The following is a 27,100-nucleotide window of genomic DNA, read 5'->3' on the forward strand; positions in this document are numbered from 1 at the left end:
AAAACGCCTAGATCGTTGATAGAGTCAGGTGACAATCCGTATTAGTAACAAGTACATATGTAAAAAGTTTAAACTCTGATAGTATTTTTGCATATTCAAGACATGTAGACAAGACAGAACATTTTATTTACCTTAAACATAGGAGTTATCGCTTTATACGGGTACCTAAGCTTAAATAGGAATGTTTTTGTTTCTGAATGCTTAAAACTGATTCATTGATCGCGAATAATGTCATTGTACTATGAGCACCTGACTTTGAATCATCCACTGCATTATTAATGACTAGTTAGTGTAGTTAGTCAATCAATCATATATCAATCAACTCATTCATTAGGTATTTCTCACTTACTAAGATAAACCTTATCTTTTCCAAATTCATTTTCTACGAAGGTTTGATTATTTTGACTATTATGCATCAGAACTTTTATCACAAAATCAATAATATAATAATTATGTAGAGTTACTGATTCTGACATGACTAAATAGAACTACGGGCTTTTGATTTTTATAGTACCGTTATTACCGCCTGATTCTTAAGCTAAATAATACTTGAGCTACGAGTGGATTCACCACCATAAGTAGTCCAACGGCGGCGGGGTTCGAACCTGCAGCGTTTGGTTCGGCTATTGACACTTTGTTTTTTTAGTTTTTTACTTTGTTCGATTGCCATGATATATTATATTATCTCATATCTTGGTATTGACATAGACCAAACTAGATTTGTCAGGTTGATCCAGAATACTAAGGCTGGGTTGCACCATCTTACTTTAACTTTGACAAACGTCAAAAAACTGTCAAACTCCATACAAATAGCACCGGTTTTCGTTATTGTTACGGTTAAAATAAGGTGGTGTAACTCAGCCTTAGACAAACGTTTGTTAATCAATTCTATCCACTTGAAATTTAAAAGTGGTATTCGTTGGTTAGAGCTGATGTCATGGCGTCAACAGATTTTCGGTTTACGCTCGAGTTTTCTTGTTAATTTGGAAAAGAGGGTGTCCATTATTTTGTCATTATATGCACTTCCCAGCATAGATTAATACCTACGCAAAAAAGGAAGATATTTTTCTGACGTGAGTTATTTCATACAAAATATTGCCAATCATGAAATACCTTAAATTAAATATAATCTTATCAGTATCTACTATCTATGTAATACATTACTTCTGCATCTCAGTACCGGACAAGGAAGGAAGGAGATCAATTTATGTACGTATACATTGATGTATGGTAACGATGCGGTTAGCTATATTTAGAAGCAATCTAAGGCGGGCAGTATCTGTCGATCGTTACATCGGTTGGTGCGACAATAACAATCGCTAGATGCACCATTCGTTAAGAAATGTTGGAGTTTCTTCTTTTTAATTAGCTCCGAACTTTTATAATTCACGTACCTACTAAAAAGATGATCAAAATCTGACTCGATCTCATCTACCTAAATGCCCAATTGGTACTTACTTATTCTCAAACACTTTTTTATGCAGGACAAGGCAGGATGGTACATATCTGACCTGTAAGTGCCTATTCACTCTCGCCTAAAGGCCCGGATTATAGTGTTCAGGAAAGATAGCAGCAGGCAGCGAGTTCCAGTCCCTAGCTGTTCGCATTATAAAAGAGTCATCGAAACTCTTCAATGGGTGAAACGCCATAAACCAACGCATAAAAAGTATAGGTAAATAAATTTTGGAAATAATTCATCAAAGCTCATACCTCTTCTTCCAATCATGTGGTCACCCGAACGTGTTTAATCAAGCTGTCAGAATCATCGCTCGCAAACCGGCGCGAACCGGTCACACCGGCGCGCGCGCACCCGCGCCGGACATAGTGGAGCGTTCGCACTTGCACTGCTCGAGGAATGCTGATCACCTGGCGAGGAATTCATTCATTCTTTCAATAAACACACTAATTTAAACCGAGGTTTTGTAACTTGAACCCTGCATGAAAAGTCGTTTTTTATATCGTAATCGGTGACATAAATTTGCTGGTAACTAAAATCACCACCAGCCGTGTGGTTCCAGGAATTAGAATAGCACAGTCACAGGGCAAGTAAGGAAGGATGCGAATATTAGGGCTCCCTACCAGTCTGGCCAGAGGGTCATCCTCCTGCAGTAGCTCCTCAATACTCAATAACTTTATTGCTTCCTTAATAGTACATTAGGTGTTACATTATATTTATGTTATGACTAAATGAGCTGAGGATGTTGATAGAGCTAAAATATGAAAATCTTGTTACATAATTTCTGAGGATTATGAATAAGCCCTGAAAACCACTGAAAAAGCTACTTATTCTCATTGAAGTAATACGTTATAACTCAATGCTTATACTCTCGTTTTTGTCCCTACTACGCTTATTCATTATAGAAAATGTCACAAAATCGATTTCTATTTCCATTTCACTACATTTTCTGTAACGAGATTAAACATAACTGGATTACTGCAGCGACTCGGCCTAGAAAGAAGCCCTGCGATTACAACTTCCTACTAAAGGTCCTTGGAAGGCCTAATGCGATGGACGCTTTCCAATAATGCAGTAGAGTGCACTCTTCGTAAACAAGTACCTAAGCATCTTAAGATCGTATATGATAATCACACAAAACCTTTATGTTATACTTCTTTCAGGATCGGATTCAATCAACCAACTTCTTCTAAGTACGAACTTTTAACATTAATATAACGTAAGTGCGCCTATTAACGACCCCCCAAAATTTGTATTCTATTACCGCCCTATTTTTCTTTCTTTCATAAAAGACATAATAACAGGTTCCAGAAAACACGTTACTTAAAAAATATCTAGATATGTTTATTGACTATCAAAACGATTAAAGTTTGTGTTCGTAAATAACCAGTAAACGGAGTTATTTCACATTAAATGGGACGCGCCCGCAACGGTCGCACTTTTCATACTGACGCGCTCCCAGCTACTTAAGGTGCACCTTGTTATTAATTAGCGATTTTAACACATTTAAAATGAGTATACCAACATGTTTTTGCATAACAATATTAATTCGTACTTTAGTTTCCTTAATAAACCCTCAATATAGCCCTCTCGCTGTATTTTCGTGGCTTAAATACAATTTTAAATAAGGGCGGTAATAGAAACACTTTTCATAATTTGGTTTCTAATACCGACCCATGGCGTTGTTAGAATTTTGATTAAGTTTCTTATTTTAGTATTTATATCTTTAATTACGCATTTAACCTCCACTTTGTTGTCTTGATCGATTCATAAGAATATTTCACATAATTAAATCAATTAACGCCATACATTAATTGTCATAGGTTTGGCATAAAACTGCAATGAACATTAAAGAATATCTCTAATAATGTATGACAATAGATTTTATAAAAACCTGTTAAATTCTAATTAGTACTTATTTGAAATAAAATAAAACCTAATAGAAATGATACTTCACTGATCACGTCTTCATTAAAGTAGATATTTTAGCTGGTTACTGTTTTTTTTTACGGTCGGTAATAGAATAAAGTAATATTCATACTTAATTCTATTACCGCCTCATAACTATAACGCCACCTGCGAAGACTTATAAGCCTGTATTTTGTATATAACTAACATTTATGACATGACACCAAACCAATCATGCATTATCACAACTACTATGTAACTTTTTAAGATCTTTTGGATTAATAAAAAAAAATTAAAATAATTATATAGACAGTATCCAATTGTCCATAGTTTAAATTAAAATACACAATTACACACAATTAAAATCAAAAACATCAGTCAAAAACGAATTAAAAATTATAGTCAAATTAAAAATAAAATATTAAATGAAAATTATTTTTTATTAAAACTCAAATATAGTTTAAATAATGACCCCCACTACTCACTAGAAGACCGGGTATCGCGTAATCAAGTATAATTGAGGAATTTATTATTCTACTATTTCTGCTTGATTATTTATTTATTTTCGAGAAGCGTGCCTTTTCTCTTTTAATAATTAAAAAAAAATAACTTCAAAAAAAAAAACAAATTTAACTAAAACTAAAAGCAAAACAAATTTAACTTGAAAAAATCTAGTGGTTCCCGAGCCTCTGAGCGGGAATCGAACCCGTGCCTCTTGGAATATACCCAATTGAAGAGCAATATTCTTAGCGGTCGGTAATAGAAACAGAAAAAACGTTAATAGAAACACACCTCGTCTATAGGTCGGTAATAGAAACAACTGCTTTTTCAGATTAAATTGCTATTTATTAATTATTGTGTGATTGAATACTCATTGGTGCTACTTGAATTCTAAGATTACTTCATCATTGTTATAAATAAATTAAAGTGTCTTTTCTATCACCACGTCTCATATCTAATTTTCTAACGTTTATCCGAAGTCAGCTTAAACTGGCGGTAATAGGCGCATTTACGTTAAATAGTAGCACCGTTGTTGTTACGTATCAAGAGAATCCGACAAAACTATTATTAAATTGGCCCTTTTTATAATACCACGTATTTTTGTATCAAATAAATTCATAGTTATTTTAGTTCTAAAGTCGGAGAAAAAATATCACATGATATTATCAATTTTTTTTTTCCAACGTAACCCACGGTTTTCGTATTAATCTAAAATGAACCTAATAAACTATATCAGACGGGTATTTTTAGCACATCCTGTTACATACACTGTTGACAGACGAGAGCTTTTTAATGTATGGGAATTTTCCTACGCCCTCTTATCGCGGCAATCGGGCCACATACATGTAGGTATTAGGTCACTTTATGCAATACCTAACCCATTTTTAGTTTCGCCGAAATATACTTAAATGAGAGAAAAAATAGTGATGAAGATTTTTCAATAAAGTCACACCCGTAGTAGGTATTACAATAACGAAAATCAAAATAGAACTAATACGAGTAAAGTCATCCCCGGAAGATGTCCAATAAGTATCTTACGCCTGTATTCCCGAATGATGCTTTCATAAGTGAAGTAGCAAATCGAACGCACAGGTTGAATAGAGCTCCGTGATTGGTTCGTGTGTTACCCTGTGCGTCTACGCGCACTGTGATACCTCATAGGAATGTTTGTGAATAAGGGCGTTAGAATTATATTTAACTCTATCTACTTATACTAATATTACGAGTGGAAATGTAAACTGGAAGCCGGAAAATAACCTAGTTCTGATACTTCTATTATATGGAAAAATTTAAAAAATCCCCTACCGGAATTCGAATCCGCGTCTTCACTTCGCCGCACGTAAACCGCTGGTCTGTTTGCGACATTATCAAAGATATAAGCAAGCTTTCAAGAGGAGAGCGTATCTTTACCTTAAAGGCCGGCAACGCACCTGTAACGCCCCTGGGTCTGCGGGTGTCTATGGGCGACGGCAATCACTTACCATCAGGTGATCCGTTTGCTCGTTTGCCTCCTATCACATAAAAAAAAAAAAAAAAAAAAAAAAATATAAACATTTACTACAATCATATCATTATGATAATTGCACGTACTAACGCTTTTATCAATATTTACCACCGGCTATCTTAATCTGCGACAATACACGTTTAACAATATTCGGCGGTACGTTCAATGCATATCACTATCAGACAATTTGTATTATGGCTTCCATACGTAACGTGAGTGAATTCCAGCTCTAAATGACGTCAGTTAAAACGTAAATGTACATTTGTTTATACTACACAGAAAGCTTTATTTAAAGCTTAAAGCTTTGCTGTATCTGAATCAAACAATGTTGAAGAAATCTCAAGTTACGTTGTAAGTGTAGATAGAGTTTTTAAAGCTTTAGAGAAAAAGGAACTTATAAGCTTAATTTGACAAAAATTCTTAAATTTAACAAAAATATCCGACTACATTCGTTCGTTTCAGCCGAATGACGTCCACTGCTGGACAAAAGCCTCCTCCAAGGTTTTCCACAATGAACGGTCCTGCGCTGCCCGCATCCGACTACATACCCGACTGCAAATAAGGTGGTAAACGACTTAGACGTCATTATTTAGATTTTCTTTTGTAAGACTATCACAGAAACCTGCTTCAGAAACACTCTAAATTATCCTGTAAGCAATTTACTGAATGGTGTGACGTTTTTATAACTATCATTAAGGTTAATACTCCTGTAAATGGACCGGTACAAGTAGGTAATAAAAACAGTGTTAAACTTAATACCCCTTAAGCGTTTGTGTAATGTTCAAAAACCAGTATTTACATTATCAACACCTTTGTTTGTAAATAATAGGTGAGTGTAACTACGTCAAAGCAAAGGAATGGAACGAATCGTATCGCGTGATGTGAATGATTGTATTTATACTAATACTCAAGATGTAGAGTTAGCATGTGACGTAAAAATAATAACATAGAGTAACAACTGAAACCACAAGATGCTAAAAATATCATTTGTAAGTACCACGAATATAAATATGTAGTAGTATTCAATAATTGCGCCGGAGACTGAATGTTTTCTTTCAGTACTTAGGTAAGTATTTCAATTTGCGTTTAGCATTGTGCTTTGTAAGCTCTACTCACATCTGAATCTTTTCTAAGTTCCAATTTATTTTCGTTAGTTTTAATTATTATTTTTTAAAGATTATTAGCAATTTGTATTGCCCAAATTACTAATACATAGTCCCATTAGTCCCTCGTGTTAAGCTAAATAAGCTTGTGTTACGAGTGGGCTCACCACAATAGTCGAGCGGTGGGATTCTTCGAACCCGCGCGCGTTCCTCCGGATCTCGAGTCGGCCACTCCGACCCCTTCACCGTTCGGCTATCGTGGCTATGGATATTATAGCAAGTAGGTTTGTACATTTTTTCAAGACTATAAAAAAAGATAAGTTAATATAAAAATTAATAGATGCAAAGCGTTATCCTATCTATCGAATCGTTAGGTGCTTGATAGGACATAACCTTCTATTGTCATTAGGTCACCTTTGTGAGTAACTTTGTTTTAATCCAAGCCTTATCCTTGTTTACAGTGAAATCGCAATTTATCAGACCTTACCCCATTTCCACGCAATCTTTGATGTATTTAATATTCTTATCCGGCCCAATATCTATAATAAAATATACAGCGTTTGATAATGCATGAAAGTTTGCATCACTTACATGCTTAAGCACTGAAGCAGTCGAATGGAAATATACCACGTGACGTCAATACAAAAATACCTAATGACTAATAAAACTTCGCATGAGTGTGTAAACTTGATGTTAGTACACCTACAGTAAGGGATTCTTTTCTTTTACACGTTTGGTAAGGTTAAAAGAGTAATTTGAGATAAAAAGTTTAATCAACTGCTAAATGTAGCGTTCTTAATTTAGCTTTTCATTAATATACGTTTGTTAGCGTAAACATAACAGTAGTAGTAGTTACGATTGTTAGTTTTACTTTATTTCTTTTCATTATTTATGTTGTAGTCTTGCTGTTGATTACTTATAATTTTAAACGAAGGGTGCAGATTTAATCTGCGTAACGAGCTTGCAAAGAAGGTCCTATCGACATGTCCTTGGCCTTGAGTTGTATGAGACACATGGGGCCCTAGCCTCATAATGCCCTAGGATTTCATTCCTGGAACGTATACATTTATCAAAGACATATCGTACATTACGTTCGAGTTCAACAACCGTATTAATTTATTTAAATTTTAAAATTATGAACTCTACAATTATTAATTTAATACAATGAATAAGATTTCAAAACGTCTGGATTGCACCTTACTTAATATTACTTTATAATATATCCACAACGAGGAAGCTCTTTGGAAAAACAAAAAGCTTCCTGAAAACTGTATCCTACTAACATAATTCATAATCTACTAAACTCATTTATATCTGATTTCAGGCATACAGAAATACAGTATTGAAACTAAAAAAAATCAAACACTGGAACATAGAATTTCCTTCTTTTTCGAAGTCGGTCAAAAAGGGCAGCGCAGTACGTCCAATTGTTTTCAATGCACTCTCCCGAATGCGTCGAACGTTCCAGACGTCCTGTCTGGATCGATCGAAGGGTGATGCAATGCCCACCTGTTCATTGCGTCGGATGAGGGTTGGTTTGATTCCCCTTGCATTGTGGCCTTGAGGGAGAAGGGTTGCAAATTGCGCAGGTCTCGAAAGAAGGGTATTGTGGCTAGTGTTTTGTAAGATTTTGCGACTGCTCTACTTAAAGATTTTTGTATTAAGCAGAGACAAACATCTTGTTACCATTTTAAGAACATAAGTAGGTAGGTAAGTATGTATGAATTTCAGAAGCTATAGGATAATTAAATTATTGTCCAATGAAATGAAAAAAAAATCTACGTTTATTGGACTAACCCATCTTAGTCACCTATGACGACTCATAAATCTTTGGAGATGTGAGCGACCATTATGTCCTACAAAAAAAACACGTTAATTAAAGCACGTTTCGTCAAAAGCTTCAGCCTTGAAAAGCTCTAGTTACCGCGCCTCTCTGTCGATCTACTAAACATACGATAAAAAAAACACTAAATAACTTTCGTTTGCATGTTTTCTTCACGAAACGTACTGAAAGCGATTTTCAGCCTTGAAAAAGTCACCCTCACTGAAAGCCAAAATATAAAGTTGTTTACAAAGTATTTGTTTCATTAAATTGTCTCTAAATCACGCAACAAGTACCACAACTAACAAATAGAAATAGAGTCAGTAGGTATGTTTTTCATTCTTTAATTCCTTACTTATAAAAAGTTACACGGCAAGCAAGTTAAGCACTATTTAAAGATATTATCAAATGTCACTTGTAAACCACTGTCCAACATGCATCTTAATTTTTAACCGACTTCAACAAAAGGAGGAGATTTGCAATTCGGGTGGTATATTTTATTATGTATATGTATAGTAAATGGTTAATACTTCAAATGTTTCATCTATTTTAGTCAGGACTATAAAATCAGGTCAACATTTTGGTTCAAGGCAAACAAAGCTTCCCATATTAGATCATAAATCATAAAGTAACATTTAGTTACAAATTATGACGGCAGTGAAAATGAAAGCTTCCCATATCTCTCAACACGTTAAAGTCGTAGCTAATAGTAAATTATGACAGCAGTGAAAATACTCGTAAATACAGTCATCGTCGATACGACTATCTAAATCTCCAGTAAAACCCAATTAAAGCGAATTTACTATCAATAAAAGTACCTTTATCGCCTTTAATACATAATCAGTAAATATTTAAACTTTGCCATGCACATTTTAATATAATCAATTACCTATTTCACAAAATTCATGACAGCATAATGCGTCTACAATGGAAATCGATCGTAGATTGTAATCAATTGCTATCGATCGATAAGTGTAAGAAAATAATAATAAATGTCTGCAGTGACTGTGACACTCCCAGAAATTCAAAGAAATACTTATTGTAGATTGAAACACTTATTGCTTGACTTAGTGCTGGGCATTAGTATTTTTTGAGGCAGTTTTAGTTTTACTAACAATATAAAATCTAGAAACCCCGATTACACCATAAAAGTGAAAATTTCGAAAAGCACACTCATTCGAATAAGCTCACGCATACTTTTTGAAAAAAAATCAAATCTGCGAAAAATACATGCCCTCTTGTATGTGATGTAGGTATGTATATTACTACTATTTTATTAAGATCATAGATCTTAATTATAAGACGATCTTATTTTTTTTATAATAACAGTTAACAAGAGGTTAATTGCAATTAATTTCTGTAACAGAATTGCATTTCTACATTATCTAACACTTATAACATTTTCGCAGGCAAAGTTTTTACTTTTTATTTATTATTTATTAATTAGATCATGAAATTTCAGCATTCCGGGCTTTGAACTATTTTGGTTTAGTCTAAATTATTGTTACCTTTTTGGCTCTGCTCTACATTTTCACGGGCACGTCGTAGACGGCGCTATACCTACGCTACGTATATCACACGCACTTGGCTGAATTTCAAATCGTAACGTAGAGCTAATGTGTAAGTAAACAAACGGCAATGTTGAACATGGGAAGTATGCTCACGTGATGTAGAGTTAATGAAATAAAAGAAATACATCCAGAATAAGCTTTCGGTTTATTGTTTTCATACAATCACATATAAAATCAGATCAGACAACTTTTGAATACATGCAAAACAGTAAAATACAGTTACACCAGACTTAGACACAATATGTAAGTTCGCTTGCTTTACAGAAAACGTTTATTATGAACGATCAATACTACGACAGTGTATAGTTAATTACAGTATATTATCAATAACTTACAAAGGAACATCGAGCAAATAAAAAACTACTGAAATAATTTATAACATTTGGTCAAATCTCGTGGAGATATGCCTACTTTTAGAATTACATACTTGCGCCGAGGCGCCAAGCATCACTAGAATCATCAATTTTGGTTCAGTTTCACTGACATAATACTAATATAATACTATACTTAGTAAAGCTGGTCCATATACACAGTCAAAACAGCGTAACATCATAGAATCATGCAATATTCGTAACAAAAAGATATCATATACGATATGGAGCCAGACCCCGAACGATAACCTAACGTATATTACATACTATCACTGCCTAACGCCGACTACAACTCGTTCCTACAAACAAACTATCGACAGTTTCCAAAACATATGCAATGAAACTAAAACTAAATCCTGTCCTAGACGAGTCTACGGAATTTGTATGCCAGGTGCGATAACGCTTCCGCGTCAAATGAACATTAATAAATAACAGCTTACAAGTAACGAATCACAGATACCGAACGCAAACCGCCGTCACCGGCCTAACTCAGTCTTCATTCATACAACCTAGCGCTGACAAAGTCATGCTGTTAGTGTCCACTCGAGTACTCATCTCTCGCGAGGGGGTAGATATCACAGATGGTGTGTCGGCGGGCGCGGCCGGCGGGCGAGTCGGCGCCGCCGGAACCGCCGCCGGAACCGCCGCCGGCGCGCTCACAAGTACGGCACGCAGCCGGCGCAGCGCGATCGCTCCGGGGACTCGGCGCGGCACCGCCTGCACACAAGCACGCTCATGAGCTGCGCTCGTCCCGCCGCCCGTCGCGGCCCAGCGCCCGCTTCAGCTTCTCCACCAACCTGCTGTGAAACTTGTCCGAGTCCTTCTGCGGCGCCACGTTAGCCGAGCTCTTGGGGCTGTCGACGCGCAACGACGCGCGAGACGGCGGCGCGCGGCAGTAAGACAGCGAGCGCATAGCGGGCGCACTGCGGTGCGGGCTCAGCGCCCCACGGGCCCCCATGGCCCCCAAAGCTGGCCCCTCCGACCGAGACTCCGACACCTTCCGCACCCGCCCGATACTCTTCTCCGCGGACTCCGAAGTCCGCCGCGAACGCTGGGAGTTGTAGATGTCCCAGTCGTTCTTCACTACCGGCATCATGAACGCCATCTCGGCGACGAAATGTCCCTCGGCTGAACGTCTTCGTAGCGAGTGTGGACGGCGAAACACAGAGAGCGCCGATAACGATCGATACGCTTCGCGCTCACGCTACGGTTATCACCTTTTCAAAACAAACAGTCTTTTATTTTTAATTTTATATTTTTCAAATGTTGACTTCTTTCCGAATCCGAGCTAGGGAGCTGATGGGAAAACGCCGGCTTTCACTTCAATGTCACTGGCACTCGACCGATTTTGATAGGATGTTAACCCTAGGACGAATTGCGGTGGAATGAAGTATTCGTGAAAACACACCCTGAATATAAGGAAAATATCGGCGCCACTGTCTTAGCGGCCGCTTTAAGAAACTACTGATACACTCGAGTTGTGTTTTCCTGAGCGAATGATAACCTATATTGTGACGCCTATAATATTATATGACGTGTAAATAAATATCTACTGATAAAATAAATATTATACCATAAATTTATTAAATACATGGAGAAACTATAAAAACTTTAGCAATTACTACCATCTGGTAGGCGATGGCAACGAGACTAGTACCGCTACTCCTCGACAGATGGCGCTACACAACCGAGGTGGTGCTTGTGTGAACTTAAAGCTGCTTGGAAATTTCTAGATGCTTCTTCACTATTTGAATAGAGGGCACTTATTACGGGTTTAAAAAAAAGCTTTTTCGTGTTGAATATTATTTTATGTATTTTTATTTATCAATCAACTCTTTCTTTCGTTCTTTTAACTTCAAAGAAGTCTAAAATTCAAAAAAATGTGTATTAAAAATCAAGAAATGAAACAAATTTAATAATAATAATATCGTTATTATTTTAAAACGTTAAAATGGCATGCAGATCTAACAATGCAGATGAACAATTAAATAAATAAATATACATGATCGACTTAGGCAAATCCTCTTTTTTGTATGTACAGCCAGATGCCGAAATTCACTTATAAATTGTGGGGCAAAAACTAATTACAAGCACACATTGGACTTGAACATTTCTAAATATCCTGACAAATGTAGCAAGATTCAATTTTTTTTTATTTCAACTATAAAGTACATATTATGTTAACATAATAATATTATGTCAAGTATAAAGTACATAATTATGTTAACATATTTTTTCATTTGACTGTACATATATTTGGGAACAACTAAACAGTAAACTTAATGCACTAATAGGCAAAGGAACGTAATATAAGTCTAGGAGTATTATTAGTAACCCGATTATTTGTAATAATAACATTAAACAGACAACATTTTGTATAAATGCAAAACATTAGTTGAACAATAATATTAAGCTAAGCTCCGTAATAATAACGTAAGGGTATAAACACTATTATTAAACTAATTTACCATTATAATATGACACGGTTAATATGGCTCATAGTACAGTCAGCCAAGAAAGTGGACTATAAGACAGATCTTCGAATATTATTCGCTAAAATATCAATAATATCCGTACTTGAAATCATGCAGACATATTAACCTCAAAAAAGGTTTCATTGTTTCATAACATGTAACCATAGAGTGGGGTGCAGTCCACATTTTTGATCCAACATACCCATACATAAGTTTAATATTGGCTAAATAAAGTATTAACTAAATGCGTGCAACTAAATCGACGCCAGACAAGCCATATTTTGTGTCACCTACCCTATTACTATTCACTCTAGGTGGGAAAAATAATATCACATTTTTCAGGAATATCTCTAGGACTTGTCATGGATGCAATGTGTATTAAAATACGATTTATAGCCTGACCAGGAACATAAAAACCCTCGCCATGTTGCGGAAAACTAATGGTACTAATTTCTTTTAATGGCAACAGTAACTGAAAACTTCATTGACATGTCACCTTGCATGTCAGTCTATTGCTGTCAAAGTGTGAACAAACTTTATTTTAAATGTGCGCAATTGATTTTGTGAATGAAATTGCTAAAATCTTTTAATAGTCGTGAAAGAAAAGTGGTTCACAATGTGTTAAAGTATTTGTCGAAGAGAAATACCAAGGGTTCGGACAATATTTTCATTGAATAATGTTTCCAACAAAGGTTGTCAAATTGACTGACATGTTTATCGTATAGTACAGTCCACTATGAAAATTAGCTGTGGTTTGTTTCAACTACCTATTTTAAAGTTTTTTGTCACTTTCTAAGTGTTGAATTTTATGGAATTGGGAAAGAAGTACCGAGTTTGAAGCGTTCATGAGCAGACATTGCAGTTGAATATTCAAGTTCTGAATTTGATTATTGATGAATAATAAAATAAATCTACTAGCTCGATTGACGGTTTCATTTAATTTATTTAAACTAGGTTACCTATAATAATATTTTTTCGTTAATATATGAAAATATCAAATTAGCCCGTAATCCTGAATCCTGATACATAAAGTTAGCCTATTAATTTAACACAGGTACGACTGTACTCAGTGTTGCACTATCAAATGCAATTGACGCGCCTCTATGCCAGGGTTTTTATGTTCCTGGTCAGGCTATACTTATTAATAAGCTAAAATCTAGTATAATTATTATCAGTATCATAATATGAGTTAAAAGTTTCCATACGTTATTGAGAGTTTGCATAGGTTATTGGCTTTGATAGGGTAATTTTTATAATATTTGCTTATGTAAGAGACTAGAAAAATATGTATTTTGTTTTATGATTATTTGGGATTTGTACTATTTCATATTTTTTGTTTTTACTTTGAATACTAGATTTCTTCATATAAAACATGGTTCATTACCAGTTAACATGATTTTGATTATACCAATAGACCCTAATGGTATTGTTGAACTCAAATTCATAATTATAAATACAAGTAGGTATGTACGATAAAGGTAACGCTCCGCTTTACACCATATTTGTTTGCCTTGTGAAGTCATTATGCAGTTAAAAGTAATTGTACTTTATGACTTTAAATAAGTAAAAGATATATTGATTCGCTTAATCCTCGTCCGTGTTATTTACTATTTTTCGCATCGATCTTTTTCTTCAACAATTTTCATTCTCGATTTTCCTTCGCAATATATTCCAAGTCTCATCGTGTCCAATACATAACATCATTTTACCACATCGAGCACTTCAGATTTAAATTGAATGTACGATTTCAAGAAGCTTTTCACTCGCACAAAATTATATTCGAACAACCTCAACACGTGATCGTAACGAGAACGCGGTAAAAAGTGCCTTGCCCTGTCTACATTATAATCAGCGCATCTTTAGCCGAAAGATATGTAAACATCACAACCTCAAAAGCGTTTAGATCAAAATACGCGTTCAACATTAGTTTTTCAAGTCGCGTTAGAGCGCTTTCACATTCAGTCGATTTAGCAGCGCGATAAACGCGCGACAGACGCGCTGCCGAAAATTTCATACTATTTGACAGCGGATGCATGCCTTCACATTATAAAAACGCCGCTGCCTCGCTGCAGTCGCGCTACGAACGCCCTAATGTGAAAACGCTCTATGTCCCCTTTCCTAGTACGTCAAATCTGTACCAGCAAAACGAAACAAAAAATTGTTTTCCCAAAATTACTCAAAAAGGTACAAAATTATGTTGCAAAAACCTCAAAATCCTGTAGACATAGCACTCACGTTGTGGTCTTCTTTTGTCCTCTCTGGGTCATAATACCCGTTCAGGTTGACCATAGTGAGCAGTTCCACCAAGTGTCGCTGGTAACCACACTCCATAAGCTTCGTGACGACCTTGTGAAGGTATTTGGCGAGCTTCTCGAACAGATGGAACAATTCTTCGAGTTGCGTAAAGCTGGTGTGTGTGAAGTGACCGTTGGGTTCTTGTTGTTGCCATTCGCTGGAAAATGTGAGATTATTTGAAATTATTTTTAGGTCTAGTTAATCTACTACTCTCAGTACTTTTGCGTACTGCTATCTGAGCAACTAAGAACTTTGCTAAAGATAATGCCAGACATGACAACCCCGTAGAATGGGTTGTCATGTCTGGCATTATCAAGGGATATATATCAAGATATATATCGGATATATATCCGATATATATCAAGCCGGTTTTGATGATATATATCAACTTTTAAAATTTGTTACTGTATTTGTACTTTTTGACATAAGATTTTTATTTTTTTAGTTGATTTTGCCGTATTTCAAAGATATTTTATGTTTTTGCTTTATTTGTCTGATTTTAAGTTTTAAAAACATTAAAAAAATGTTTATGTAACACATATGCAATAGTATTCATGAATAATACAATAAAATAATACTATGGCTTTCATACAAAATTGATATATATCAAAGTTGATATATATCGGATATATATCATAAATATCCGATATTTTGATATTTATAATAAATATCGGATATTTTCGAACCCTGATTCTACGAGAAACATTACGAAACCTGATAACCTTAAAGGTATTAAGGGATAGGTAAGAAAAAATGTTGATACCTAATTAAAAAAAGAAAACCAGTCAAGTTCTCAATTAAGTTTGTAACATACAATATCAAAAACTATATTTTCAACTCGATTAGTCCTAATAAGAACCTGACACTTATATTTATTTTTTTAATTTAGCAGAATCACTGTAAAAAGCTGAAGGTAATAGAATAACTGAGTTGTTTCACATCTTCGTGTAGTACTTGAATATAAAAAACAACTCACCCAGCCTTCAAAACCCTGCTAAACTTCAGTATAACCGTGAATATATCGTTCAGCAACTTCATGACTGGCGTAGACCTGTTATTCAGCAGACATCTGAATAACACCTTCTTGATATACACCACGTGGCATTCGTACAAATCGTCCAGGGTTCGAGCCTTGGTGAGGTCATTCTCGAACTCCGTCCAGGAAGACAGTATGCATGTGGTGACGATGTAGTTGTCTAAAGCGCGGATCATGGACGCCATTATGTGGCGATATATTTGGATTGATGTGTAGTGAGGGGACTTGAGAAGCTTTCTTGAGTTTTGCTTTGACAGTTTCACGGATAGTTTTAGAGACTGAAACAAAATATTTTATTTTTAGTTTGATGAGTAGATCAGTATTTATTCTTTCACAAAAATAGAATAAATAGTAGTGCGACTGTAGTCACACCGATCTAGCATTAATAATAGCATTAATCAACCTTTAAAAGTCCAAATGCATCCAGAGAACACCACAGCGAGCTGTTCGTTTGCATTTGACGGCTTCTCTGAATCACGAATATGTAGCTCGGTATACACTACTCAAGACATTTAAAAACCATTAATATCTGTCCAAAAAACAAGACAGTCTTCTTCAGGTAAATACATAAATTTCTACAGTACAAACAACCCTCGGGCGGGGCACATAGCTCGTAGAGACGATGGCCGTTGGGGCAGGAAAGTTCTCGAGTGGCGACCACGGGCTGGAAGACGTAGCGTGGGCAGGCCTCCTACTAGGTGGACCGACGATCTGGTAAAGGTCGCGGGAAGAGCCTGGATGCGGGCAGCGCAGGACCGTTTATTGTGGAAAACCTTGGGGGAGGCCTTTGTCCAGCAGTGGACGTCATTTGGCTGAAAAAAAACAACCCTTAAAGATGCCAATCTTCTTACCTCAAAATCTTCACCCAACACCCAAAAGATCCTCCTCATCTTCAGCAAGAATTGAAACACTTTGGCGTACCGCAGCAGTGCCTCCTGCGACAGAATGATGTTAAGCGGCCAGCACACCGCGTAAGTGAGCGATAGACACTGGAGAACGTCTGGCGAACTGTGCTGGAAGCTTAGAGGCGACTCCGTTATCGTGAACGAGAGGTTTTCCGAGAATTTGTGGACATCTGAAGCAGATAGAAACTTTATTAACACATATACAGGGTGTGCCAAAATTTACAAGTCACACTGACGCCAGAAGTGAATGAACTTAAGACGCATCTGACAAAATAGAACAAAAGTGAAAATACAGGCTTTTGATCTCAGTGGTAAGAGTATTCAAAATAGTTAATTGAACTAATAGGTTGCCAAATCATTCTGAATTGAAATGTTAATATGTACTGATACTAGTACGTCTAGGATAATAAGTTAAGAACACACTTACGTGATATCGAAGAACCCAATGCCTTATCAAGGATGTTGTGCAACGTTGCAAAATTGAGCAGCTCTTGCGGATTCAACGTCTTCGTCAGCTTCGAAAACAAGTTGTGGCAAATACTCCTGGAAAACTCTCCATCCATCAGGAAGAAGTAATCCTTCAAACTCCTCAGATGCTCATACATATCCAAGTTTACCAGAAAATACGTCAAAATCGAGTTGTTCACAATCTCCAGCTGGTAAGTCAGAGGTAGCATGACCGACCTTTGAAGGCAAGCCGTCAACGTAGCTATATTATCATTTGTAATTTTTTCATCCTTTTCCTCCTCGAAATGGGATGCAAAGATATTCGAATACGGGCGTTTTTTCACCTCCTCCATAATAATAGCTGGATGCGTATAGCACGATGACGCCATTTCCAAATCCATTTTACTGTGAAAATGGTCTTTGGAATAACTTTTCAAATCTTTTACTCCGAATGGATCAAACTCATCAAGATTGTAAGACCCGTCTAGAATGTTGAAAAAGGATATGTTGCGTTTGAAGTTTTTATTTTCCAGGCCTATTTTAGATGGAGATACTTCAGGACTTTCACCGGTTTGGACGTCGCTTATGTTCTCCGAGTCTATGGTATCATCGTCTATGACCGGGAAGGTGAAGCCTTCGGAAGTGATTAGGTCTTTGTCGGTCTTCTTGCCGGAGTCTAAATCCTTGCTGCCTTCGCTTCGGGGGGTATAGAAGTCACTGGTCACAGCGCTTTCGAGAGGCACATCTGCAGTGGTTGGTGTTTCTAAGTCCAGCTGTAAAAGAAACATACATTGTGGTCAAATAACTGCCTTGTTATGCATAGAAAAAAAATTAATTAAGCACCTAAAATGATTTTGTCAAATTCACATCAGAAGAAAGATGATCTTGAGATCGCTCTTACTGTTTGTACTTTCAAATACATCATTATGTAATAGATAGATAAAGGAGTAGTATTTGAAACTTACCCTGGAATAGAACTCTCCTGGGGTCACCGCTCCAGTGTTCGGAGTAACTCCCAACAACTGAGTCGAAGTCTCTCCAAACGGCTTCAAATTCAAGGTCAAGCCCGACCGTTGTGGTTTCCGACTAGGCTCTATGCCCTCAAAATCTGAATTCATAACCTTCTTCCGATTCTTCAAGGCCTGTTCCTGAGCTTCGGTTGCCGGTTCTCTTCTGGTCGCGTCTAAAGGGAGGTTGTATTCGACGCCCATCACTTTGTGTCTGTTAGCTAAAGCTTCGTGCTGAGCTTTGGTGGCTGGCTCTCTCGGAGCGATTTCTATTGGAAGGTTATACTCAACGCCCATTATTTTATTTCTATTCACTAATGCTTCTTCTTGTGCTGCGTTTGCTGGCTCTCTCTGAGCGATCTCTATTGCTGGAAGGTTGTATTCAACCCCCATAATTTTGTTTCTGTTCACTACAGCTTCTTCTTGGGCCTCGGTTGCTGGCTCTTTTTGCGCAGTTTCTTCAGCTGGCAGATTGTACTCAACGCCCATTATTTTGTTTCTATTAACTAATGCTTCCTCCTGAGCTATATTCGCTGGTTCTTTTCTTATGGTTTCTTCTGCTGGCAGATTGTATTCTACCCCCATAATCTTGTTCCTATTAACTAAAGCTTCTTCCTGTGCCTCGTTTGCTGGCTCCCTTTGAACAGTTTCTTCCGCTGGAAGATTATACTCCACACCCATAATCTTTTGCTTGTTCACTAAAGCCTCCTCCTGCGCCTCTGTTGCCGGCTCTCTTTTAGTCATATCTTTGGGCAGGTTATACTCAACACCTAGCACTTTCTGCCTGTTGACCAACGCCTCTTTATGAGCATCAGTCCTCGGTTCAGTCACGATTGGCGCCCCCTCTGGTTTGGCCATACCAAACTCTGCCCCAAGAACTTTCAATTTATTGCGTTTCGCTTCCGCGAATGGAGACCAAATATCTTCAAAATTGTTCTCTTCGTCTATCGAAGGTATCAGGGGCGGATCTTTCATTGGATTGTTCTCTTTATCCAGCTGCCCAAACTCGTGTGCCATTACCTTTTGCTTGTTCAAATATGCCTCTTGTCTCATCTTCAAAAACTGTTCATTATCGTGTGCCCAGTCGAGTTTGTTTCCTATCACTTCGCTGGAAGTTGTAGTGTCAGGTAAAATATTTCCTTGGGCATCTAATTTGAGCACGTTATTGTCATCTGGAGTTTTCGAAACACCAAAAATACTTTTTGCTGCATTGCAAAGAACACTGAACATGTCACTGGTTGATTTAGCGTTATCATTTGGGCTTGAACTCTCTCCTATGACCAAGGAATCTGATTTTGTCATTTTGGGATCAATAGCTGCGACAATTTCATCATCTTTGGGATCGCTTTCGTCTCTGAAACAGTCGCTTTGTGTGGACATCGCCATCACTTCGTTTCGCTGATGTTCAAGTTCTAACTTCTCTCTTTTGAGGTTTCGTTCTTCGGTTGATAGAAGCTGCATTCTACTTTGGTCTAGTTGCAATCGTTTCATTTTCCACTCCGTGTGAATTTTACTCTTCTCAACTTCCATATTTAGCTTCGAGTAATATTCCATTATCTTGTTCCTATGGGAAAAAACACAGGTGTTCAGAGAATATTACTTAAAAATCAATTACGATTAATTTTATCGCACAATACCCGATAGAGTAACGACCTTTGATATAGCTATCAGATAAGTGGTTAATAATTCAGAGTAATTCATAATACCATTACATTAAGTCCAGATAATTAATTTAGATTAAATTGGGTTTTCTTTAGGAGATCGAATCAGAAATGAGGAGAACCCAACGGATTAGCAAGCTGAGGTGGCAATGGGCAGGGCACATAGTACGCAGAACTGACGGCCGATGGGGCAGCAACTTGCAGCAAGGTTCTGCAGTGGAGGCTTCGTACCGGAAAGCGCAGCGTGGGACGTCCACCCACAAAGTGGACCGACGACCTCATAGAGGTAGCAGGAAGGCACTGGATGCAGGCTGCTAGTGCTGCTACCAAACGATCATTGTAGAAATCATTGGGGGAGGCTTATGTTCAGCAGTGGACGTCCTATGGCTAAAAATGATGATGATGATGAAATTGGGTTTTTGACAGATTTAAAGACCGGCTCTGCGGTCAAAGTAAAGTAGTCACCCGGCAAACGAAAAGTCGTCGTTGGTTCAACACGCATCTCGAGGAATCGATTAGTTAATTATGTATCTAAAACATTGTCTATACTAAAAACCTGATAATCTATACACAACCCGATTGAGCTAGCTGCGCATCTTGCTGGAATGCAACTCTCCCTCCCACTCATCACACCTCCCCGCGTTCGCCCCGTCCGTACCAGAGCGGCGATGTGACGTCAAGCAGGGCACTCATCTAGCCGTGTAGCATGTGATGTATCAGATACGGGACTATACCCACTTCTCGTTCCCACCACTGCAACTCCTGTGTAGCCAGGATCTACAGCTTGACCGCCACTAGGGCATGCAATTCGGATATCCGGATATCCATATTATTCGGATATTCGCCACATTCATTATTCGAATAGCATCTATATAATTATTCGGTCTTTTCGAACAATACGAATACGCCTTTCCTATTAAAAACTTGTAAAAATATCTGACCGCAAACTACTTAATAAAACTTAGAACTATTAAAACTGCAGGCAAGAAGTTAGCGGTAAGGTTAGATGAATGGACAAGTGCGCGCAATCGCAGATATCCCTTCAAGTGCCAACCAATATTCGCGAAAAAGGTTAAAGTGTTAGACATAAATGCTTTCGATGCAGCGATGGTGCTAGTGTTATGGTGTAGTTATCTCCTGTTGTAATGAGATTTTTTGTTTGTAGTAAATCAGCAGTCCAGTGACTCAGTTGCCCTCAGTGGTCATGGTTTCTCAACTGTCCTGGAATCTACTAAGGAGACTCTTGACACTAGCTCTTTGCAGTCTGTTGAATAGGAAGCCTTCAATGGTCATGAGTTGTTGGTCTGATGAGTTTGGATGATTTGAAAGTTTATCCTTGTAACGGAGTGTGTGGCTCTTTATTTCCTCTCTGACTGTGGGCAATGGCAAGTCCTGATAGATGAGCCTGTTGCTAAAATACCACGGGATTTGGTAAATCAAACGTATGGCTTTTGTCTGGAAGCGCTCGATTATGTCGAGATTGGAGTTGGCAGCTGTTCCCCACAGCTGTATCCCGTAGGTCCAGATAGGTTTGTAGACCATCATTTTGCTACTGGTGTTCAGCTGTGACTGGCCTCCGACAAGCCACATCATGTTTCTTAGTTTGGCATCTAGGTGCTTCCTCTTTGTCCATATATGCTTTCTCCAGGTTAGCCTGCGGTCCAAGTGCAAGCCCAGATACCTAATGTCCTCAGCGGCTCAGCCTGAGGTATTTGGATACTATTAAGTTTAACCGGTGGGCAGGAGTTTCTTTTTAAAGTGAAGGTTACATGAACATGCACAGATTTTTCTCTGTTCGCTTTAATACGCCATGAATGGTACCATTTCTCCATTTCCGTCAGGCTTTCCTGGATATAGAATGAGGCCGTGACTGGATCGTCGTGTGTTGCCATTGTTACATTGTCGTCAGGTTCCTGTGAATGTATTTGCAGTTGTTGGCAGGTCTGCGGTAAACAATAGGTATAGCACGGGCCCCAAGACACTACCCTGGGATATACCGGACGGTTTGTTGCATAGGGCAGAACAAGAGTCTCCAGATCTGACTTCAAAGCATCTGTCTTTCAAATACGACCTAAGTATTTCGTAGAACGGGCATGGGAGGTTCTGTTTCAGTTTGTACAAGAGCCCTTTATGCCAGACCTTGTCGAAGGCTTGACTTATGTCCAAGAACGCAGCTGAGCAGTATCGTTTCTTTTCTAGTACTTCTGAGATGATGTTTGTGGTTCTGTAGACCTGTTCAGTTGTGGAGTGTCTTTCCCGGAAACCAAATTGGTGTTCAGGTATCAGATCACCGATCTGGGGCTTCATTCGTTTGAACAGTATTTTTTCAAATACCTTCGATAGCAGCGTTTTTTTTTCAAGTAGTTATTGAAGTTAGATGATTGTATTAAGCAAATTGATCCTTATTAAAATGATTATAGACAAAAAAGTGTTTCTTTTAATTTACATTATTTTGAAAATAGCAGTATTCGAAAAAATCGTTTTATCCGAAGTATTCGAATACCATAAATTTTAGTATTCGAAATATTCGAATACCAATATCGAACGAATAATGCATGCCCTAACCGCCACAAAAACCCAACCAATGAAGGTCAAGTTTGTCCCGAGGGAAAGTTAAACTGTCATTGGACCCGCAACGAAATTAATCAGAAGAACATAGGAGGAGTTCGAAATTAAGGTTCGACTTCCCTCCATTGCAAAGCGGATGACAGGTGACAAACAAAGGTATAAAACCTTTAAGAAAAGATTATGCACCACGGACAATAAATATCAATTAAGGGGGCCTATCTTATGAGCAATTAGCAACTACCTGCCAATAATAATCGCTTAAAAGCACGGAAATTTTTCCTTTTTCAACCGACTTCAAAAAAAGGAGGAGGTTCTCAATTCGACCCGTATGTTTTTTTTTTTTTCTATGTTTGTTACGCGATAACTCCGCCAATTATGAACCGATTTGAACAAATCTTTTTTCTGCGTATAGGTAATACCTCAAGGGTGGTCCCATTTAAATTTAATAATAGAAAAAACAACCCCCAAGGGTGGAAAATTGGGGATGAACTTTTTTATACGCAATATCTCCGCCGATTATAAATCAATTTGAACGATTATTTTTTTGTTGAATAGGTATTATCAAAAGGGTGGTTTCATGCGAATTTGAAGAAAATATTTCACCCCCAAGGGTGGAAAATTGGGGATGAACTTTTTTATACGCAATATTTTCAATTTTTAGTTTTTTTTTGTGTTCACGCATTTGAAGTCGGTTTTATTTTTTTAAAAAGTTAATTATTTCCTTGATGTATCAGATACTGTATCAAGTGAGTACATAGGCACGAGCCCGCTGCGAGCTGCTCGCGCGTGGTTCGCAGGGAGATCGCAGCGACCTGCCGACTGGCGGTATCACTGCGAGCACAAAGGCGGCTCGCAGTAGGATCCAGGAGCTCGCAGCCAGATACGCGATGACCGTGGACGAGCCGTACCAGAGTAAATACAAATGAGTAGGTCATCTTCATAAAAACGCACCGAGCGCGGTTTGTATGTGAGCGCGCCGCATACGTGTTGGCGCGCTCACATACAAACCGCGCCCGTGCGTTCCTATGAAGATGACCTACTCATTTGTATTTACTCTGGCCGTACTCACTTGAAGGTTGGATACGTTACGTGCTATTGCAGGTGAGTACTCTGCCTCACGGCTGCCAAGTGCGCAGTTAATGAGGGCTATCGTTTTTATACTTAACAGTTGGCACCCCTGGCGATTGACAGGACCTTACTCTACAGTGGCGCCATCTTGATGAGTGCAATTGCGATAGTTCTCCTACCACTTTCGCGCTCACCAGTTGGTGCCACTGTCTTCGCTACTAGCAAGTGACAGGACCTTACTCTACAGTGGCGCTTACTGGTGAGCGCTAAAACGATAGCCCTCATTGTAGCTCTCGCCTCTCGTCTATTTACCTCTCATCGTCCCTCAGTTTGGAGTCGACCTCCTCCGTAGCTTTTTCAGCCTCAAGTTCCAACTGGTAGCGGCGCCTCTCACGTTGCTTGGCCTTCAGCTTGGCCGCCTTTGCTTCGGCCATAGCTGCTTCAAGCACTCGTAGGGAGTGCTGCTTTTCAGCTATTATGAGTTGGGCGAGACGTTTGCGTTCGGCTGGAAAAGAAATTGGAATGTGTTTGTGACTTCTAAGTACTGGATGCAGCTAGGATATGCTGGAAAACGAAGTGCATACTTAAAACCATTTATTTTTAGCAATTAGAACTTTTCAAAATGCCACATTCCATGATAATTTGATACTTAACGCTAACGCTCAAAAAGCGTTAGTGTGCTCTTACAGATAAACGCGACTGATACAGATATATTGAACTGCGTGCGTTATCCGCGCACGCATAAAGTTTGAATGAATTACTACTCACTTTTATTTATTATTCATTTTTATTTTCTATTGCTTGAAAAAGGTGTACTCACCTTTTTCAAGCACAATGATAATGACGTGTTTTCTGGTTGATTCTCCAGAAAACATGTCTCAGTAAAAGTTTGACACCATACCCCAATAATTCGAAACCACAACTGTTTTAAAAAGACTCTTCATACTGGTCTTAAAAACCTAATTTACTTTAAATTACCTATAAATTTCGATTTTTGTTCGAATTGTAATTGAAAAAAAGCAGTTTAATTGGGTTGACAAAATAGTGACGTCACTTGCTTGTAGTGCCATACAAAATCTATGGGAGAGTTTCGTTTTGACAGTTTTAAAAAGTAGGTACGTCAATTGACTGTGGTGTCAACATGTCTATTGTAAATGAGAAGATCTCAGTAATTATTGCTGTTTCTGTACTTTAGCAACTCACCAATAATCTTCTCCATGGTCTCAGCTTGCTTCAAAGTAGCCATCTCAGCAAATGCCTTCCTCTCGGCCTCTCTATTGAGCAGGAGTTGTCTCAGCGACGCCGGCTCCCTCACGAATAGGCATCGAGTGCGGTACACTCGTAAGAGTTCTTGCTGTCGAGCTAACTCTTCGAATGAACGACAGCACTCGATGCGAGGGTGGTCGGAAGACACTAGTAGCACTAGGGGGTCCTGGTGAAGAAATATGAAGAATCGTCATAATCAGTCGTGAAGAATTAAGAAGATGAAATGCGTAGAAAGATGTCCGCGCACTAATAGACAGCGAGTGCGGTACATTTGTAAGAGTTTCTGCTGCCGAGCTAACTCTTCGAATGAAAGGCAGTATTCGATGCGAGGGTGGTCTTAAAACAAGTAGCACTAGCGGATCCTGAAGAAGGAATAAGAAAGGTCACCGTCACGATTGACAAGACATCAGGCTTAGTACGACCTTATGATATGCAAGCGCAAGACGTCTTGCTAGATGTCTGCTGTCGAGCTACGTCTTTGAACAAGCGGTAGCATTCGATGCGAGGGTGGTGGTTTGAGGAGACCAGTAGCACTAGTGGGTCCTGTAGAAGGAAGAGACCCTCTTTACTGTCTGACATAAAATATAGACAGATAAGCTAAGAGGTGTCATTATAAGTTGCTGGTGCCGTGTCAGCTCCTCGAATAAGCGCCAGCACTCGATGCGGGCGGAGGAGACTGTAGCACTAAAGGGGGTAAAGCAATAAGGGTGACCATCCTTATTACTCACGTCACGTTTAGCAAGACGTCTTGCGCACGAATTGGTAGCTACTATGCTGTAAGTTCCTACTGGAATTTTATACTAGGACTGCACAGCTTGTCCCATTAGCAACATCAGGTGGCAGCCCTGTCCCGATAGCCCTGGGGACGGTACTCACGCCAGGGCTGCACAGCTTGAGCAGGCGCAGCGACTTGCCGCACAGCAGGATGAAGCGCGCCAGCGGCCGCAGGAAGGCGGGCACGGCGCCGGGAGCCAGGTGGCAGCCCTGTCCCGGTAGCCCTGGGGACGGTACTCACGCCAGGGCTGCACAGCTTGAGCAGGCGCAGCGACTTGCCGCACAGCAGGATGAAGCGCGCCAGCGGCCGAAGGAAGCCGGGCACGGCGCCGGGAGCCAGGTGGTAGCCCTTGTCCCAGTATCGCTTGGAGCGCGCGCCGACGTACGCCGCGTCCTTGCGAATGAAGAACTCGTGCTGGCTGTCGTCGAGTTCGCCTTCGAATATGAAGCGCTCTATGAACCTGCAGAAATGTAATTCATGTAGCCGAATACCTAATGTGTTCCCGAAAACTTTTTTCTAGTAGGTAATATGAACTTTCCAATGTGAGCACACTCTTTCTGGGATGGAACTGTGTATGAATAATCCCTTAAGGATTCAGCACATCTTTAGTTCCAAACTATACTTGCATTGTGGTTATCATCATGAACGTTTCAATGATTGCAATTTGTAATCCGTTGCATTAAATAAAAAAGACAAAGTAACAAGAGGGAAAATACAATGAAAATTGATTTCCATTACTTATCTACAGTAGACATTTAACCGGATCTCCAGCTCATGTTTTGTCCTACACAATCAACAAAAACATGTCAACATTTTTTTTGGCAATTTTTTGAATATTGAGATGTTTTTGTTGATTGTGTAGGACAAAACATGCGCTGGAGACCCGGCTTTCATCATCATCATTATAATCATTTCAGCCATAGGACGCCCACTGCTGAACATAGGCCTCCCCCAATGATTTCCACAATAGCCGGTTGGTGGCGGCCCGCCGAGACCCGGTTTTACTCTATTTTAAAACATAGCCAAATGCAACACAGCCACTTACTTGAAGTAAACCTTGCAGATGGAATACAGTGCAGTATACATGGTGAGCGCGGATTTCTTGTGCGTGACGAGCGAGATCTCGTTGAATAGGTACGACATGAGCTCCGCGCCGTGCGGCATCGACGGCTTGCTGTCTGCAAGAGAATAATGCTGTTACGAACCTTCCTCTTCTTGTCGTGTCGACAACAAACTCACACTGTGTCAGCCCAAAACTCTGCTACAAGAGGTATATTTGGGACGTGTATAAGTGCCCTGGAAAGGGCCTATGTATTAAATAAACTATCTGAATTTGAATCTTCTTGCGTGCAGTTGTTTGGG

General features: G+C 38.7%; 2 protein-coding genes across 2 annotated transcripts; both read right to left on the reverse strand.

Annotated features, from left to right (window-relative positions):
* Nucleotides 1-9,991: 9,991 nt before the first annotated feature.
* LOC135077912 (uncharacterized) lies at nt 9,992-11,638 on the reverse strand. The gene has a single exon (XM_063972443.1). It carries the CDS (start codon nt 11,339-11,341, stop codon nt 10,970-10,972), a length of 372 nt encoding a protein of 123 aa, XP_063828513.1. The 5' UTR covers nt 11,342-11,638; the 3' UTR covers nt 9,992-10,969.
* Nucleotides 11,639-13,851: 2,213 nt separating this feature from the next.
* LOC135078272 (uncharacterized) lies at nt 13,852-26,493 on the reverse strand. Its single transcript, XM_063972871.1, has 10 exons — nt 26,477-26,493; nt 26,017-26,198; nt 25,840-25,961; nt 24,901-25,129; nt 24,010-24,202; nt 18,359-19,964; nt 17,374-18,166; nt 16,893-17,116; nt 15,982-16,319; nt 13,852-15,162 (listed from the first exon to the last, which is right to left on the reverse strand). Exons 1-10 carry the CDS (start codon nt 26,491-26,493, stop codon nt 14,919-14,921), a joined length of 3,948 nt encoding a protein of 1,315 aa, XP_063828941.1. The 3' UTR covers nt 13,852-14,918.
* Nucleotides 26,494-27,100: the final 607 nt, after the last annotated feature.

Source organism: Ostrinia nubilalis, chromosome 14 (assembly GCF_963855985.1).
Source record: "Ostrinia nubilalis chromosome 14, ilOstNubi1.1, whole genome shotgun sequence".
Lineage (NCBI taxonomy): Eukaryota > Metazoa > Arthropoda > Insecta > Lepidoptera > Crambidae > Ostrinia > Ostrinia nubilalis.

What these genes read in the sequence shown, in the direction of transcription:
- LOC135077912 (XM_063972443.1), bottom strand. Translation starts at nt 11,341, where the DNA reads ATGGCGTTCATGATGCCGGTAGTGAAGAACGACTGGGACATCTACAAC.
- LOC135078272 (XM_063972871.1), bottom strand. An exon ending in AAACTGAGGGACGATGAGAG is followed by an intron (nt 19,965 to 24,009) that starts GTAAATAGACGA and finishes TTTTTCCCATAG; the next exon opens with GAACAAGATAATGGAATATT. An exon ending in CAGGAGAGTTCTATTCCAGG is followed by an intron (nt 18,167 to 18,358) that starts GTAAGTTTCAAA and finishes TTTCTTTTACAG; the next exon opens with CTGGACTTAGAAACACCAAC.